This window comes from Elephas maximus, chromosome 18, assembly GCF_024166365.1.
Source record: "Elephas maximus indicus isolate mEleMax1 chromosome 18, mEleMax1 primary haplotype, whole genome shotgun sequence".
Lineage (NCBI taxonomy): Eukaryota > Metazoa > Chordata > Mammalia > Proboscidea > Elephantidae > Elephas > Elephas maximus.
In genome coordinates, this window is record NC_064836.1 from 4,841,658 (window position 1) to 4,860,303 (window position 18,646).

At 38.8% G+C, this 18,646-nt stretch overlaps 1 protein-coding gene across 1 annotated transcript in view; it reads left to right on the forward strand.

Moving 5' to 3' along the window:
• Nucleotides 1-1,254: 1,254 nt before the first annotated feature.
• CRB1 (crumbs cell polarity complex component 1) overlaps nt 1,255-18,646 on the forward strand; it is a 282,876-nt gene continuing 265,484 nt past the window's right edge. Inside the window, 1 exon segment of the mRNA XM_049858461.1 lies at nt 1,255-1,324. Coding sequence (XP_049714418.1) covers nt 1,255-1,324 — 70 coding nt within the window.

The following is an 18,646-nucleotide window of genomic DNA, read 5'->3' on the forward strand; positions in this document are numbered from 1 at the left end:
TTGTAATACCTTCCACAGTTTTTATAACAATTAATCTTTTTGCAAAACCATTGCCACATAGGCTTTGTCCATCTTGTCCAGGGTGGCCAAGTTCTTGAAGTCCAGCCACTTTGGGTTACATCATATTGTCCACGATTATGCCAAGGACAATTAGCCCAATCTCTACACCCCCAAGCCGGTTTTGGAGTAATAAAACTTCCTTCTACTCTATATGGTCTCCAATCAGCGTCATAATCCCAATTTCTTGCCAATAGAAATTCAAAATATTGTTTTTCCACTTTTATGGGATCATGTGTGGGTGGTGGTTTAATCACAAAAGGGCCTCTGTAAGTACCAGGATTCCACCATCCTGTTTTTGTTTTCCATAGTCGAGCTATTCGTTTTTCCCCTAAGACAACTTCATGTTGATCCCCAGGTAATACACGGGTTGTCCCTACCCGGGATTTCACCAGGGGATTATGAATAGGATGCCCCCCCTCCAAAGGTCCCTAAATCTATAATGGAATTTTATGCTTATACATTCTGCTATACACAGGCTGAAAATGAAACAGAAACATAACACAGATGACAGAGATATTCCTGACTTTTCAGGAATTCTTCGATGTTTATGCTGGGGGCAGTGGGTGCAGAGGGGCCGCCCTTGCAGCCTGGCTCCCAGCAAGAACTCTGTCCATTTTATTCAGTAGCTTAATTTTTCATCTATCTTGGCCTACCTTCCCGAGAACAGAAATCTCACTGGGCTGTGAGAGCAGGATTTATGAGCAGAAAAATGTAGTTGGCCGTGAATTTTGTTCTGAAGATGAAAGTAAATATACAGGAATAATACAGAATGTTGCTGCATCAAAGTTACCAGATCATAATTGTGCACCGAGACAGTTATTAGAAATTAATTCCTTTGGTTAAGAGCGATTCAAGACACTAACCTCACATAAACCCATTTGAAGAGGCGTTGTTATTCAAAGAAATCTAGTAGATAAGGACTCAGGGGGATGAATCCAGTCCAGCCTGAAAAAAAATCTGCACCAGGTTTGAAAAATCACCCCGTTTCCCTGTGTAAGTAAGATGCTAAGAAGCACAACTGCTTTTTGAATCTAACTCCTGTTTTCAGTGAAGGCACTCTTAAGAGGGGCTGGGGCAGAGATGGCACCCCAGGGCTCTGAGGCACCTACTCCTTTCTGATGCTGTGAGAGATCAGGATCCGGATTGTAACCAGCCCAGCAGCAATCCATTGAAGAATGTTCTCTAAATAAGACCATGGCTATTAAGAGAATTAACTCCCTCCTCGTCTTCTACCTCAGTTTCTCCCTGCTCATCCACATAAAAAGTAAGCCTTTTTCCATTTATTGAACTTTTGGCACTTTTCTTGGCTTGGGAAATATTTCTTGCAAATAGTTTATGGCATTGCATTGTTCTGCAATATGCTGTTTAAAAAAGAGGAATTTGATGTCAGAAGCTGTGAGTTTTTCCATTTGAAATAAATGGGGGTTCACAGATGCCAGTAAGCATCCTGTTTTAAACCATCAGTGTTACCAATGTGAACAATCAATTTTATGATTCCGTGAATTGAATAGTATTGAATGTAAAAAAAAAAAAGTTCTTTTTTTTACTCTTTCAACAGTGAAGAGGACAATGAAATGGTCACATAGAAAAGAAGATATTTTGTTGTGTTTACATTTTGACGAAATAGATCGAACACTTTATATTCAATATCCTTTAAAAGGAAGTTTTGCATTAATTATATTGTATTTTATTCCTGATACTATGTATTTGTTTTTACTTTTAAACAACTTTACATTGCAGCATTTGCTCTCATAATCAAGTAGGTAGTCTCGATGTTTCCCAAAGGATAATGGTTCAAAGCTTCTCTTTCACCAGTGAAATAGGCTTCCTTTTTATTGTATGTGCTCCTGTTTTTATAAATGAAGATATTATTTTCCACAAACTTCCCCAAACAGAAACAAGAGCAATGTTTCTCGGTATCTTGTCAGATGTAAGGCAGTGTGGAAAAGCAGAGGAGACCAAACGGCCTCAGCCGTGTGTTTCTGAAAGACGGTAGCTATTGAACACGTTTAAAATGAAGACAGGCAGAGTATGTGCTTGTCAACGGGGCGGTGTGATTTGTGTCTGTTGAATCTGAATATCAATAAGGCCAAGCATAGAGCAGCTGCTGTTGAACAAGACAACTTGGCATTAGTGCACCATGTTGTGTAATCTGGGTCACCTTCTGTAGCTGCACCAGTGAGATTGTTACTTGTATAGTTTATTGCTGAGCATATATGAGAGATTGAGCGAAAAGAGTAGTACTTGCAAGGTGCAGCTGGGTAGCTGAAGTCAAGCACGGGAAATCAAGTCAAACTTTAAACAAATGAACAGTAAAATACCTGATAGTAATAGACACGCACACACACACACACATGCACACACACACACAGAGGATTTTTTTTCAGAAATGTACTGGGTGATTTATTTAAATAGTTATTCAACCCTGAAACTTAAATGGGCCACATGCAATATAGGAATTAGGGAAGGACAGTGCTATGTTTAAATATGCAGATGGGAGGGGAAAGGGAACAAAAGAAATGATGGACTTAAATGAAAGGTAAAGTAAGTTTATAGTACATTTTATAGCAAAGATCTTTGTCATTTCAATATATGTCTATATTCCTAGAGATCGCTGCAGTTAGCTTTTAAGGAGATGAATATATATCATTTAAAGCATATACCTTTTTTTTTTTTAATGGTTTCATGTAACTATAGACCTATAATTATGTACACATCATTTATTTCTTCCTCGTTGAGTGGGAGACTTTATTGACAGACTCTAAATACATACTTTATAATATATGATTTATTCTCTAGCCCAACATTCTTACTGGTTTTAAAAATGAACATGAAGTCTCATTTTGTTCAATTTTTAAGCAGGCAGAATTTTTATCTGTGTTAATATAGTGGCTGGTGAGATATATTTCCTCCCTAGTCAAAACTTTTCAGTGGCTTCTTAGTACCTAGACAAAAGTTCATACTGTTTTTTTTTCCCTGATTAAAACTTTAAGTAACTTGGCCTCAATCGTCTTTTCTGCCTTTACCTCTGAGTACTTGTAGTGGGTTCAATAGTGTCCCTCCAAAATCCATGTCCTTCCTAGAACCACAGAAGGTGACCTAGTTTGGGAAATAACCTCTTTGTAGACTTAATTAGTTAAGATGAGGTCATACTAGATTGTTGATTCAAACTTGTAAGACTCTATATGACAGAAGAGAACTGCCCCATAGGGTTTCCTAGGCTGTAATCTTTATGGGAGCAGGTCTCCAGGTCTTTTCCCCATGGATCTGCTGGGTGGGTTTGAACTGCTGACCTTTCTGTTAGCAAAAGAGCACTTAACCATTGCACCACCAGGGCTCCTTTCCATAATGGATTAGGGTGGGCTTTAACTCCACTAACTGATGCCCTTATAAGACGGTGATATAAAGATACAGACAGACACACAGGGAAAGCACCATCTGTCATCAGAGACAGAGGCTGGAGTAATGAGTGTAAAAGTCAAGGAATACTAAGGATGGCCAGCAACCACCAGAAATCAGGGAGAGGCAAGGCAGGATTTCTCCTTAAAGTCTCTGAGGGAGGATGGCTCTGCTAACACCTTGATTTCAAACTTCCAGCCTCCATAACTGCGAGAGAATAAATTCCTGTTGTTTTAATCCACCCAATTTGTGGTAATTTGTTACGGCAGCCCTCGGTACCCTTGACAAAATCTTGTGTTCCAAACAAATAAGTAAAAATAGTAGCTAATGGTAAGAATGGTTAACATTGTGTTAAGAATTTTATATACATTATATTTCATTTAATCCTTACGACAACTTTATAAAATATATACTACAGTGAATCCTGTGAGAACTGAAACTTGATGGGACTGCCTTGTTTTTCTAGGTCTCGCAAATTTTCCACCGTTGACGGGGTGCAGTCTTTTCACTCTTCTGTTGCTCGTTTTAGTGGAAAATATTTGGGTTTACCTTCTCTGACAGGTTTCCACCTTATGCAGGTTCTGGCTCTCACAGATTTTACTGTATTATAATCATCCACATTTTATAGAAGAAGAAACTAAGGCTCAGATCGTAGTATCTGTCTGTCTCAAAGTTTGGGGCACATCAGAGAGCTGGATTGCTCATTTAAGATGTAGATTCTCAGGTCCAATCCCAGATATTTAATGTGCCTGGAGTCTATCCTAGGAGCACACAATTCAACAAGCTCTTCATTTCAGGGGCCTGGTGATCAGTGACCCACGCCTCAAGAAGCTCCGCATTGCAATAAATCTTTATTGAGAACCCACTACATAATGGTGCTAGGAATCATGGGAATAGTAAAATATAAACACAGCCTTCCTTTCAATGGGATTATTTAGGAGAAAAGGTAGGCAGTATGAGGTTTCCAGTGTTATTCCTATTTAATACACATTAACCACCCTATCAAGTAGAATTTGTCGTTTTCATTTTAAAGCTGAAAAAACCAAGGTAAACAGAGGTTTCTTAACTTGCCAAAGGGCATACTTGTGGAGAGCTGTCGAACCAGGCTTGAATCTGGTGGTCTGATTCTGGACCCTGTACTCTTAGCTTGCATGAACTGCCTCCCATTGGGTAATAATGCATAAAGGGGCTTAGCACGCTGCTCAGAACATAATAACTCACCAGCAGTTTTAGTTATTAGTATCATACTAGTTGAATGGACCAATGATAATTCCTCCTGTACTTTCACATTGTTGTTAGGTGCTGTCAAGTCAGTTGCAACTCATAGTGACCCTATGTACAACAGAACAAAACACTGCCAGGTCCTACGCCATCCTCACAATCATTGCTATGCTTGAACCCATGGTCGCAGGCATCGTGTCAATCCATCTTTTTTTGTTTTTTTTCAGTGTACTTTAGATGAAAAAAAAAAAAAGGAAGAACCTCAACAAGATGGATTGACACGGTGATGAAGGTTTACAGAAAAAACTAGCTTCTCATTAAACAGTGCATATATTGTTTTATGATATTGGTTAGCAACCCCATGACATGTCAGTACTCTTCCTTCTCGAGCTTGGGTTCCCTATTACCGGCTTTCCTGTCCTGTCCTACCCTCTAGGTCTTGTCCCTGGGGTGGTGTGCCCATCTCATCTCATTTTATCTTATGGGTCTGTCTAATCTTAGCCTAAAGGGTGGACCTTCTGAGTGACTTCATTACTAGCTAAAAGAATGCCCAGGGGCCATACTCTTGGGGTTTCTCCAGTCTCTGTCAGGCCAGTAAGTCTGGTCTTTTTCTGAGTTAGAATTTTGTTCTGCATTTTTCTCCAGCTCTGTCTGGGACCCTATACTATGATCCCTGTCAGAGCAGCAATGGTAGTAGCCGGGCACCATCCAGTTGTACTTGACTCAGTCTGGTGGAGGCCATGGTAGTTGTGGTCTATTAGTCCTTTGGACTAATTTTTCCCTTTTGTCTTTAGTTTTCTTCATTTTCCCTTGCTCCTGAAGGGGTGGGGTCTTCCTCTTTTTTGATGACCATCTACCAAACACGATGTCCTTCTATAGGCACTGGTCCCTCTTGATAACATATCCAAAGCATATGAGACATAGTCTTGCGATCCTTGCCTCTAGGAGCATTCTGGTTGTGCTTCTTCCAAGACAGATATATTCGTTCTTTTGGCAGTTCATGCTATATTCAGTATTCTTCACCAGCACCATAATTCCTTATTCATTGTCCAACTTTTGTATGCATATGAGGCAATCAAAAATACCATGGCTTGAGTCAGGCATACCTTAGTCTTCAAGGTGACGACTTTGACATATATTTCTTTAAATTTAAAAGAGTCACTTCTGACTCCATCTATATTTTTTCGTAAACTTGGTGTCTTGCTCTGTCACCAGGAGAATGTTGTTTGTTTGTCCAATGCCTTGCCCCTTCATTTCCCTTCAAATGAGGACATGTGACTCAGAGAATATGAGAGCAGGCTTCAGGAAATCGCCTTCATTTCCTGTTCCTGAACAGGTGGAGGTCTCTTTTTACTTGGAGTTGCAATGAATTTGCTGTTACACTCTCCAAATTGTTTTCATGACTGTTCTACAATTTTTCAAAACTGGTTCAAATGTATGAAATCAATTAAAGTTTCATAATTCAAGAAGGAGGATTATTTATTGATTTTAATGTACTTAGAGAGAATTTTTTTTTTTTAGAGAGAATTTTATTAAGTGAGACTCTTCCCTGGTCCATTGTTTTGGAGCTGTTTTAAATAGTGAACAAAACCCAAACCCAGTGCCGTCCTATAGGACAGAGTAGAACTGCCCCCATAGAGTTTCCAAAGAGTGCGTGGCAGATTCAAACTGCCGTCTCTTTGGTTAGCAGCTGTAGCACTTAACCACTATGCCACCAGGGTTTCCAAAATAGTGAAAGTCCCCTATCATAAATTCTTTTTGGGACCTAGGTATCTGAATCTGCTGTGAATGGCTTTAAAGAAACTACCATATTCAAGCAACAGTGAATTTAAAAAGTGGTTTGTAGCTATATTTCACTATCCTTTTATAAATTTGGGGATAAATTAAATATTTTCAGTATAAATGCCACATCTAGATTAAAGTAATTGTATAATCCATATTCAAAGCATGGTTATAAATTGTTAATGAAATTTGGTTTGACTGAAAATAATTTTTGGAATTACTTAAATAACTTCAATGAGTTTGTGTTAGCATCCAATCTTCTACAGTCCATCAGCAATTATTAAATAACTGAATTTGAATAGAGTTATTTTAAATAACACTTCCTTTACAACATACCTAAGGTATGATGCTGGAAGCTATGACATTGGTATTTCAAATACCAGCAGGGTCACCCATAGTGGACAGGATTCAGACCTTCCAGACTAAGATAGACTAGGAAGAAAAACTTGGTGCTCTACTTCTGAAAATTAATCAATGAAAACCTTATGAATCACAACAAAGTATTGTCTGATACAGTGTTGACAGATGAGCCCCCTAGGTTGAAAGGCACTATACAATAGCTGCAACAAGGACTCAGACATACAATCATGAAGATGGCACAGGACCAGGCAATGTTTTGTTCTGTTATACATAAAGTTGCCATGAGTTGGAACCAACTCCTTAACAACTAACAGCAACAACAAAGTATAAAGAACAAATAGAACATATAAAGATAAAATGTGATCTGATGTATTCAAACTTTTTTTTTTTTTTTACTATGCTTTAGATGAAGGTTTATGGAGAAAATTAGTTTCTCATTAAACAACTAATACACGTATTGTTTTGTGACATTGGTTGCTAACTCCGAGACATGTCAACACTCTCCCTTTCTCGACTTTGGGTTCCCCATTTCTATTCATCCAGTTTTCCTGTCCCTTCCTGCTATCTTGTCCTTGCTCCTGGGCTGGTGTATCCATTTAGTCTGGTTGAGCTCCATGTATTATTGTTTGTTTTATAGGCCTGTCTAATCTTTGGCTGAAGGGTGAACCTCAGGAGTGACTGCAGTGCCGAATTAAAAGTGTCCAGGGACCATACTCCCGGGGTTTCTCCAGTCTCTGTCAGACCAGTAGGTCTGTTCTTTTTTTGTGAGTTTGAATTTTGTTCTATATTTTTCTCAAACTCTGTCCAGGACCCTTTACTGTGATCCCTGTCAGAGCAGTCAGTGGTGGTAGCCAGGCACCATCTAGTTGTACTGGACTCGGTCTGATAGAGGCTGTAGTACTGGTGGTCCATCAGTCATTTGGACTAATCTTTCCCTTGTGTCTTTGGTTTTCTTCATTCCCCCATGTGCCAGATGGGCTGGAACCAGGGAAGTATCTTAGAAAGCCACTCACAAGGTTTTAAGACCCCAGAGGCTTCTCACCAAAGTAGGATGTAGAACATTTTCATTATAAACTCTGTTATGCCAGTTGAGCTAGATGTCCCTCGAGACCATGGTCACCAGCCCTCAGCTCAGTAATTTGGTCCCTCAGGGAGTTTGGGTGTGTCAATGAAGCTTCTATGACTTTGCCTTGGTCGAGTTTTTCTGACTTCCCCAGTATTGTGTACTCTTTTACCCTTCACCAAAGTTACCACTTATCTATTGCCTAGTTAGTGTTTTTTTTTTTTTTTACCCACCCCTCTCCCTTGTAACCATCAAAGATTGTTTCTTTCTGTGTGAAAGCTTTTTCATGAGTTTTTATAATAGTGGTGTCATTAGATATTTGTCCTTTTGTGAGTGACTTATTTCACTTAGTGTAATGCCCTCCAGATTCATTCTTGTTTTGTGAGGTGTTTCGCAGATTCATCATTGTTCTTTATTGTGTAATATTCCATTATGTGAATTTACCATAGTTTATCCATTCATTTGTTGATGGACATCTAGGTTGTCTCCATCTTTTTGCTGTAGTGAACAATGCTGCAATGAACATGGGTGTGCATATGTCTATTTGTGTGATGGCTCTTATTTCTCTAGGATATATTCCTAGGAGTGGGATAGTATGGTGTCTCTAACTTTTTAAGGAACCCACCATATCATTTTCCAAAATGGTTGTACCATTTTGCATTCCCATCAACAGTGCATAAGAGTTTCAATCTCCCTGAAGCCTCTCCAACATTTGTTATTTTCTGTTTTTTTTTTTTTTTGATCCATGCCAGTAATGTTGGAGTGAGGCGATATCACATTGTAGTTCTGATTTGCATTTCACTAATGGCTAGTGATGTCTAGCATTTCCTCATGTGTCTGTTAGCCAAGATGATGTAACCAATCTTAATGCCATTATTGAGAAATAATTGAGCTTGCTCAATAGGTCAGAAAAGGTTTTTGTATGCATTAGAGAGTAATCACCAAATCTTCTACATGTGTAGAAACACTTAAAACGTTTTAAAAATTGTGGCAAATGTATATATGACAAAACATTTGCCGTTTCAACATTTTTTACATGTACAATTCAGTGACATTCATTAGGTTCACAAAACTTTGATATTCACTGTGCAAGTTAATATCCTTGCTGTAGCAAGTTGTAAAGTGCCTACATATTTATTAGTGTTAAAAAAGGTATCTTTGCTAATATTCCCTATTTCATTAAGTTTACCCACTTTTCTACATCATATAGCACAACTAATTTTAGCTTCTTTTTTAGATACTTAACTAAGACTAGTCAGATTTATCTGGAGGATTGTATTCTTGCATCTTTGATGATTTTCAAAAACTAACATTAACAGTCTTACAACATCAAATCTTGAAATTATAGTGGAGAAGAAAAATCAGAATTTTTAGTTCTACTTTCAGCCCTATTGCTGATTTATCAAGAACTCTCTGAGGAGCCCACTTTTTTTTCTTTTGTTGTTGTTGTTAGATGCAATCGAGATGGTTCCAACTCATAGTGACCCTACGTACAGCCGAATGAAACACTGCCTGGTCGGGCACCATCCTTATAATAGTTTCTACGCTTGAGCCCATTGTTGTAGCCACTGTGTCTGTCCATCTCGTTGAGGGTCTTCCTCTTTTTCACTGACCCTCTACTTTGCCAAGCATGATGTCCTCCAGGGACCAATCCTTCCTGATAACATGTCCAAAGTATGTGAGACGAAGTCTCGCCAATCTTGCTTCTAAGCAGCATTCTGGCAATACTTCCTCCAAGGTAGATTTGTTCATTCTCCTGGCAGTCCATAGTATCACACAACTTCTCCTTTCCCATCATCCTCTGTTAACACCAGGTTAAGTTTTGCTGTCTATTCTTACATTGTACCTTCCGTTATTCTATAGTGTGTATCAAATTTTGAAAAAAAAAATGTGTTTAATATGTTTCCTTATGACATTGGCTGTCATGGAATGAATTGTGTCCCCCCAAAATATCTGTCAATTTGGCTAGGTCATGATTACCAATATTGTATGATTGTCTACCACTTTGTCATCTGATGTGGTTCCCCCCCCCCCAAAAAAAAAACCAAACCCAGTGCCATGGAGTCGATTTCCCTATGTGTTGTAAATTCTATGACTATGATGTAATGAGATGCATCGCTGTTGTTGTTGTTAGGTGCAGTCGAGTCGGTTCTGACTCATAGTGACCCTATGCACAACAGAACGAAACACTGCCCGGTCCTGCGCCATCCTTACAATCGTTGTTATGCTTGAGCTCATTGTTGCAGCCGCTGTGTCAATCCACCTTGTTGAGGGTCTTCCTCTTTTCTGCTGACCCTGTACTCTGCCAAGCATGATGTCCTTCTCCAGGGACTGATCCCTCCTGACAACATGTCCAAAGTATGTAAGATGCAGTCTCACCATCCTTGCTTGTAAGGAGCATTCTGGCTGCACTTCGTCCAAGACAGATTTGTTCATTCTTTCGGCAGTCCCTGGTATATTCAGTATTCTTCACCAACACCACAATTCAAAGGCATCAACTCTTCTTCGGTCTTCCTTATTCATTGTCCAGCTTTCACATGCATATAATGCGATTGAAAATACCATGGCTTGGGTCAGGTGCACCTTAGTCTTCAGGGTGACATCTTTGCTCTTCAACACTTTGAAGAGGTCCTTTGCAGCAGATTTGCCCAATGCAATGCATCTTTTGATTTCTTGACTGCTGCTTCCATGGCTGTTGATTGTGGATCCAAGTAAAATGAAACCCTTGACAACTTCAATCTTTTCTCCGTTTATCATGATGTTGCTCATTGGTCCAGTTGTGAGGATTTTTGTTTTCTTTATGCTGAGGCACAATCCATACTGAAGGCTGTGGTCTTTGATCTTCATTAGTAAGTGGTTCAAGTCCTCTTCACTTTCAGCAAGCAAGGTTGTGTCATCTGCATAACTCGGGTTGTTAATGAGTCTTCCTCCAATCCTGATGCCCCATTCTTCTTCATATAGTCCAGCTTCTCTTATTATTTGTTCAGCATAGAGATTAAATAGGTATGGTGAAAGAATACAACCCTGACTCACACCTTTCCTGACTTTAAACCGATCAGTAGCCCCTCGTTCTGTCCAAACAACTGCCTCTTGATTTATGTAAAGGTTCCTCATGAGCACAATTAAGTGTTTGGGAATTCCCATTCTTCACAGTGTTATCCATAGTTTGTTATGATCCACACAGTCGAACGCCTTTGCATAATCAATAAAACACAGGTAAACATCCTTCTGGTATTCTCTGCTTTCAGCCAGGATCGATCTGACATCAGCAATGATATCCCTGGTTCCCCGTCCTCTTCTGAAACCAGCCTGAATTTCTGGCAGTTCCCTGTCAATATACTGCTGAAGCTGTTTTTGAATGATCTTCAGCAAAATTTTGCTTGCGTATGATATTAATGATATTGTTTTATAATTTCCACATTCGGTTGGATCACCTTTCTTGGGAATAGGCATAAATATGGATCTCTTCCAGTCAGTTGGCCAGGAAGCTGTCTTCCATATTTCTTGGCATAGACGAGTGAGCACCTCCAGTGCTGCATCTGTTTGTTGAAACATCTCAACTGATAGTCCAGCAATTCCTGGAACCCTGTTTTTCACCAATGCCTTCAGAGCATCTTGGACTTCTTCCTTCAGTACCATCAGTTCCTGATCATATGCCACCTCTTGAAATGGTGTATAAGGACTCTGTGTATTCCTTCCATCTTCTTTTGATGCTTCCTGCATCATTTAATATTTTCCCCATGGAATCCTTCACTATTGCAACTCGAGGCTTGAATTTTTTCCTCAGTTCTTTCAGCTTGAGAAATGCCAAGCGTGTTCTTCCCTTTTGGTTTTCCATCCAGCCCTTTGCACATGTCATTATAATACTTTACTTTGTCTTCTCGAGAGGCCCTTTGAAATCTTCTGTTCAGTTCTTTTACTTCATCAATTCTTCTTTCTTCTTTAGCTGTTTGACGCTCAATAGCAAGTTTCAGAGTCTCCTCTGACATCCATCTTGGTCTTTTCTTTCTTTTCAAAGAAAGAAATGAGATGAATTAGTGGCAGCTATATTGATGAGATCTACAAAATTAGATAGTGTCTTAAGCCAATCTCTTTTGAAATATAAAAGAGAGAAGAGCGCATAGAGACATGGGGACCTCATACCACCAAGAAAGCAGTGCTGGGAGCAGAGTGCACCCTTTGGACCTGAGGCTCCCATGCTGAGATGCTCCCAGACCAAGGGAAGACTGATGACAAGGACCTTTCTCCAGAGTCAGCAGAGAAAGAAAACCTTCCCCTGGAGCTGGCGCCCTGAATTTGGACTTCTACCCGACTGGACTGTGAGAGAATAAACTTCTCTTGGTTAAAACCATCCACTTTGTATTTTTGTTATAGCAGCACTAGATGACCAAGACAGTGGTTGTAGGGACTCTTGGTGCCTTGTTAACAAGGTAGTCCATGTCAGTGGATAGTGACTGTCTAACTGAGGGTATACATTCAAAGAATAGTTACTAAATGAATAAATTAATGATAGAATTTGCATAGCACTTGCTATAAAAATTAAATACCTTCTTTCCTCATGAAATTTTTGCATTATTTTTAATTCTTACATTGCTCAACTTTTTAAATAGAATGATTTTAGAACAGTTTTAGATTTACAGAAAACTTGAGAGGATAGCACAGAGTGGTCACATATACCCCATGCTCAGTTTCCCCTATTATTTACGTCTTATGTTAGTATGGGAAACCCTGGTGGCGTAGTGGTTAAGTGCTACAGCTGCTATCCAAAGGGTCGGCAGTTCGAATCTGCCAGGTGCTCCTTGGAAACTCTATGAGGCAGTTCTACTCTGTCCTATAGGGTCGCTATGAGTCGGAATCAACTCGACAGCACTGGGTTTGGTTTGGTTTGGTTTTAGGTTATGTTACCATGACACATTAGTTACAATTAATGAACAAAAGGTGATATGTTATTTTTAACAAAAGCTCATTATTTATTCACATTTCCTCAGTTTTTATCTAATATCCTTTTTCTGTTCCAGGATCCCATCTAGGATACCACGTTACATCTAGTTGTCACATCTCAGGCAGCTCTTGTCTGTGGCAGTATCTCAGTCTTTCCTTGTTTTCGATGGCCTGTATAGTTTTGAGGAGTACCGGTCAGGTATTTCACAGGCTGCCCCACCTGAGGTTTTGCTCCTAAGATGGTTACTGAGAGGAAGACCACAGAGATAAAGTGCTATTTTCATTATATCAAGGATATATATTAACAGCATGATTTTTGATGATGGCCTTGATCACATGGATGGGGTAGTGTTTGCCAAGTTTCCATACTCTTTTCCATACTCTTACTGGCTCCTGTGTTTCTTTAACATACCCACATCAATGTGGGTGGGTTTTTTTTTGCTTGCTTGTTTGTTTAGTTTGGTTTTGTTTTTAGCACTTCCTTATTTTTAGCATGACAAAATGCCCTAGGCTTATCTGGGATGTTTCCTGCCCCAGTCCTGAATGAGCCATGTTTCCAAGGAGCACTAGCTCCTTTTATTGGAAAATAGTATTAGAAACCAAGATCTAGGTGCTTGATGTGTTTGTTGCTAGTAGAGAGTCATTTCTTTTAGTCCCTCTCAGCTGAGAGAGCACAGAAATATACGTGTGTATACTAACCCAGGAAACCCTGGTTGCCTAGTGGTTAAGAGATACAGCTGCTAACCAAAAGGTTGGCAGTTTGAATCCACCAGGTGCTCTTTGGAAACAGCTTGGGGCAGTTCTACTCTATCCTTTAGGGTCGCCATGAGTTGAAATCGACTCGACAGCAACTGTTTTTTCTGGCTTTGTACTAACCCATGTGTATATACAAGTCTATAAATATATCTGTATGTAACCACCTATATCTATTTTAAGTGAAACACGAGTTCATACTGATGTCTCAAACTCTAATCCATTGCCACATGGATTATTCTAGCCTTCTCCCCTTGCTGAACTGTAATTATCCACTCCAACAGTGAAAAATCTGGTTCTAACAATACACCACCGTTTACATAATGGTTCAATTCTAGCATATATGTATAACAATATCAGAGTTGTTAAGCCATACTCTCATGGAAAACAACTTTATCAAATAGAGTGCTTATTCACAGTTCTTTTAGAGACTCCACCCATTTTCAAAGTTATTTAGATCAACACTTCTTCCCCCTACACACTTCAGTGAGGTTGTTTCATGTATTTATGATACGCTTGTTTTCTTGTTAGAATCTGCATTCCTTCTTGTGATCTTCCTTAAATGATTTTTAATTTGCATACAATAAGGTTTACTCTTTGTGCTGTTTTGACAAGTGCACAATGTTATGTAACCACCATCAAGTATCACACACAAATGTTTTACTGCCCTAAAAATCCCCTATGCTTTATCTATTCATTCATCCCCTATCCCTCATTCCTAAACCCCTGGCAGCCTCTGATCACTTTGCTCCATAGAGTTTTGTCTTTTCCAGGATGGCATATAATTGGAATCACACAGTATGCAGCATTTCAGAACAGCTTCTTTAACTTAGCAATTTTCATTTAATGTTTTTCCAAGTCTTTTATTGCCTGAGATATCATGTCTTCCTAATCATTGAGTAGTATTTCATTGTATGGTTGTACCACAGTTTCTTTGTACACTCACCTAATGAAGGACATCTTGACTGTGTCCAGTTTTTGGCTATTAGGAATAAAGCTGCTATAAACATTCACGTGCTGGGTTTTATATAAATATAAATTTTCACATAACTTGGGTAAATTCCTAGGAGTATATTTGTTAGATCATATGGTTAGTCTATGTTTAGCTTTGTAAGAAACTGCCAAACTCTCTTCCAAAGTGATTGTACCATTTTGCATTCCCACCGGAGATAAGTAAGAGTTCCTGTTGCGGCGGGGCCAAGATGGCGGACTAGGCAGACGCTACCTCGGATCCCTCTTGCAACAAAGACACGGAAAAACAAGTGAATCGATCACATACATAACAATCTACGAACCCTGAACAACAAACACAGATTTAGAGATGGAGAACGAACTAATACGGGGAAGCAGCGATTGTTTTCAGAGCCTGGAGCCAGCATACCAGTCAGGTACGGCACAAGCACAGAGAGCTGCTCCACCCCCCTGAACTAACACCGGGAGGGGGCCCAGCCAGTTCACGTAGGCGGCGTGGCGACGCAGCCGGTGGGAGAAGTCCCCGGGAGGCAGTGACTGGTCTTGGAGCAGGGAGAGCAGCGTCCCAGCCGGGGAACCGTCCCGCCGGGATTTGGACTGGACACAGCGGATTTTCTGGAAAAACTAGTTTCCCAGTGATTGCTCGGAGACAGCAGTCCATATCAAACCACCTAAAGAAGCAGACCATGACAGCTTCTCCAACCCCCCAAACAAAAGAATCAAAATCTTTCCCAAATGAAGATACAATCCTGGAATTATCAGATACAGAATATAAAAAACTAATTTACAGAATGCTTCAAGACATCACAAATGAAATAAGGCAAACTGCAGAAAAAGCCAAGGAACACACTGATAAAACTGTTGAAGAACTCAAAAAGATTATTCAAGAACATAGTGGAAAAATTAATAAGTTGCAAGAATCCATAGAGAGACAGCATGTAGAAATCCAAAAGATTAACAATAAAATTGCAGAATTAGACAACGCAATAGGAAGTCAGAGGAGAAGACTTGAGCAATTAGAATGCAGACTGGGACATCTGGAGGACCAGGGAATCAACACCAACATAGCTGAAAAAAAATCAGATAAAAGAATTAAAAAAAAATGAAGAAACCCTAAGAATCATGTGGGACTCTATCAAGAAGGATAACTTGCGAGTGATTGGGGTCCCAGAACAGGGAGGGGGGACAGAAAACACAGAGAAAATAGTTGAAGAACCCCTGACACAAAACTTCCCTGACATCATGAAAGACGAAAGGATATCTAGCCAAGATGCTCATCGAACCCAATTTAAGATTGATCCAAAAAGAAAAACACCAAGACATATTATCATCAAACTTGCCAAAACAAGGATAAACAGAAAATTTTAAAAGCAGCCAGGGGAAAAAGAAAGGTTTCCTTCAAGGGAGAATCAATAAGAATAAGTTCAGACTACTCAGCAGAAACCATGCAGGCAGGAACGGAATGGGACGACATATACAGAACACTGAAGGAGAAAAACTGCCAGCCAAGGACCATATATCCAGTAAAACTCTCTCTGAAATATGAAGGCGAAATTAAGATATTTACAGATAAACACAAGTTTAGAGAATTTGCAAAAACCAAACCAAAGCTACAAGAAATACTAAAGGATATTGTTTGGTCAGAAAACCAATAATATCAGATATCAGCACAACACAAGGACACAAAACAGAACGTCCTGATATCAACTCAAATAGGGAAATCACAAAAACAAACAAATTAAGATTAATTAAAAGAAAATACACTTAACAGGGAAACATGGAAGTCAATAGGTAAAAGATCACAGTAATCAAAAAGAGGGACTAAATACAGGAGGCATTGAACTGCCATATGGAGAGTGATACAAGGTGATATAGAACAATACAAGTTAGGTTTTTACTTAGAAAAATAGGGGTAGATAATAAGGTAACCACAAAAAGGTATAACAACTATAAAACTCAAGATAATAGCCAAGAAAAACTTAACGACTCAACTAACATAAAGTCAAACACTATGAAAATGAGGATCTCACAATTTACTAAGAAAAAGTCTCAGCACAAAAAAGTAGTTGGAAAAATGAAATTGTCAACAACACACATAAAAAGGCATCAAAATGACAGCACTAAAAACTTATTTATCTATAATTACGCTGAATGTAAATGGACTAAATGCACCAATAAGGAGACAGAGAGTCACAGACTGGATAAAGAAACACGATCCATCTATATGCTGCCTACAAGAGACACACCTTAGACTTAGAGACACAAACAAACTAAAACTCAAAGGATGGAAAAAAATATATCAAGCAAACAATAAGCAAAAAAGAAGAGGAGTAGCAATATTAATTTCTGACAAAATAGACTTTAGACTTAAATCCACCACAAAGGGTAAAGAAGGACACTATATAATGATAAAAGGGACATTTGATCAGGAAGACATAACCATATTAAATATTTATGCACCCAATGACAGGGCTGCAAGATACATAAATCAAATTTTAACAGAATTGAAAAGTGAGATAGATACCTCCACAATTATAGTAGGAGACTTCAACACACCACTTTCGGAGAAGGACAGGACATCCAGTAAGAAGCTCCATAGAGACACGGAAGATCTACTTACAACAATCAACCAACTTGACCTCATTGACTTATACAGAACTCTCCACCCAACTGCTGCAAAGTATACTTTTTTTTCTAGCGCACATGGAACATTCTCTAGAATAGACCACATATTAGGTCATAAAACAAACCTTTGCAGAGTCCAAAACATCGAAACATTAGAAAGCATCTTCTCAGACCACAAGGCAATAAAACTAGAGATCAATAAAAGAAAAACTAGGGAAAAGAAATCAAATAACTGGAAAATGAACAATACCCTCCTGAAAAAAGACTGGGTTATAGAAGACATCAAGGAGGGAATAAGGAAATTCATAGACAGCAACAAGAATGAAAATACTTCCTATCAAAACCTCTGGGACACAGCAAAAGCAGTGCTCAGTGGCCAATTTAAATCGATAAGTGCACACATACAAAAAGAAGAAAGAGCCAAAATCAGAGAACTGTCCCTACAACTTGAATAAATAGAAACTGAGCAACAAAAGAATCCATCAGGCACCAGAAGAAAACAAATAATAAAAATTAGAGCTGAACTAAATGAACTAGAGAACAGAAAAACAACTGAAAGAATTAACAAAGCCAAAAGCTGGTTCTTTGAAAAAATTAACAAAATTGATAAACCATTGGCTAGACTGACTAAAGAAATACAGGAAAGGAAAGGAAACAAATAACCCGAATAAGAAACGAGAAGGACCACATCACAACAGAACCAAATGAAATTAAAAGAATCATTTCAGATTATTATGAAAAATTGTACTCTAACAAATTTGAAAACCTAGAAGAAATGGATGAATTCCTGGAAAAACACTACCTACCTAAACTAACACATTCAGAAGTAGAACAACTAAATAGACCCATAACAAAAAAAGAGATTGAAACGGTAATCAAAAAACTCCCAACAAAAAAAAGCCCTGGCCCGGACGGCTTCACTGCAGAGTTCTACCAAACTTTCAGAGAAGAGTTAACACCACTACTTCTGAAGGTATTCCAAAGCATAGAAAATGACGGAATACTACCCAACTCATTCTATGAAGCCACCATCTCCCTGATACCAAAACCAGGTAAAGACATTACAAAAAAAGAAAATTATAGACCTATATCCCTCATGAACATTGATGCAAAAATCCTCAACAAAATTCTAGCCAATAGAATCCAACAACACATCAAAAAAATAATTCACCCTGATCAAGTGGGATTTATACCAGGTATGCAAGGCTGGTTTAATATCAGAAAAACCATTAATGTAATCCATCACATAAATAAAACAAAAGACAAAAACCACCTGATCTTATCAATTGATGCAGAAAAGGCATTTGACAAAGTCCAACACCCATTTATGATAAAAACTCTCACCAAAATAGGAATTGAAGGAAAATTCCTCAACATAATAAAGGGCATCTATGCAAAGCCAATAGCCACTATCACTCTAAATGGAGAGAACCTGAAAGCATTTCCCTTGAGAATGGGAACCAGACAAGG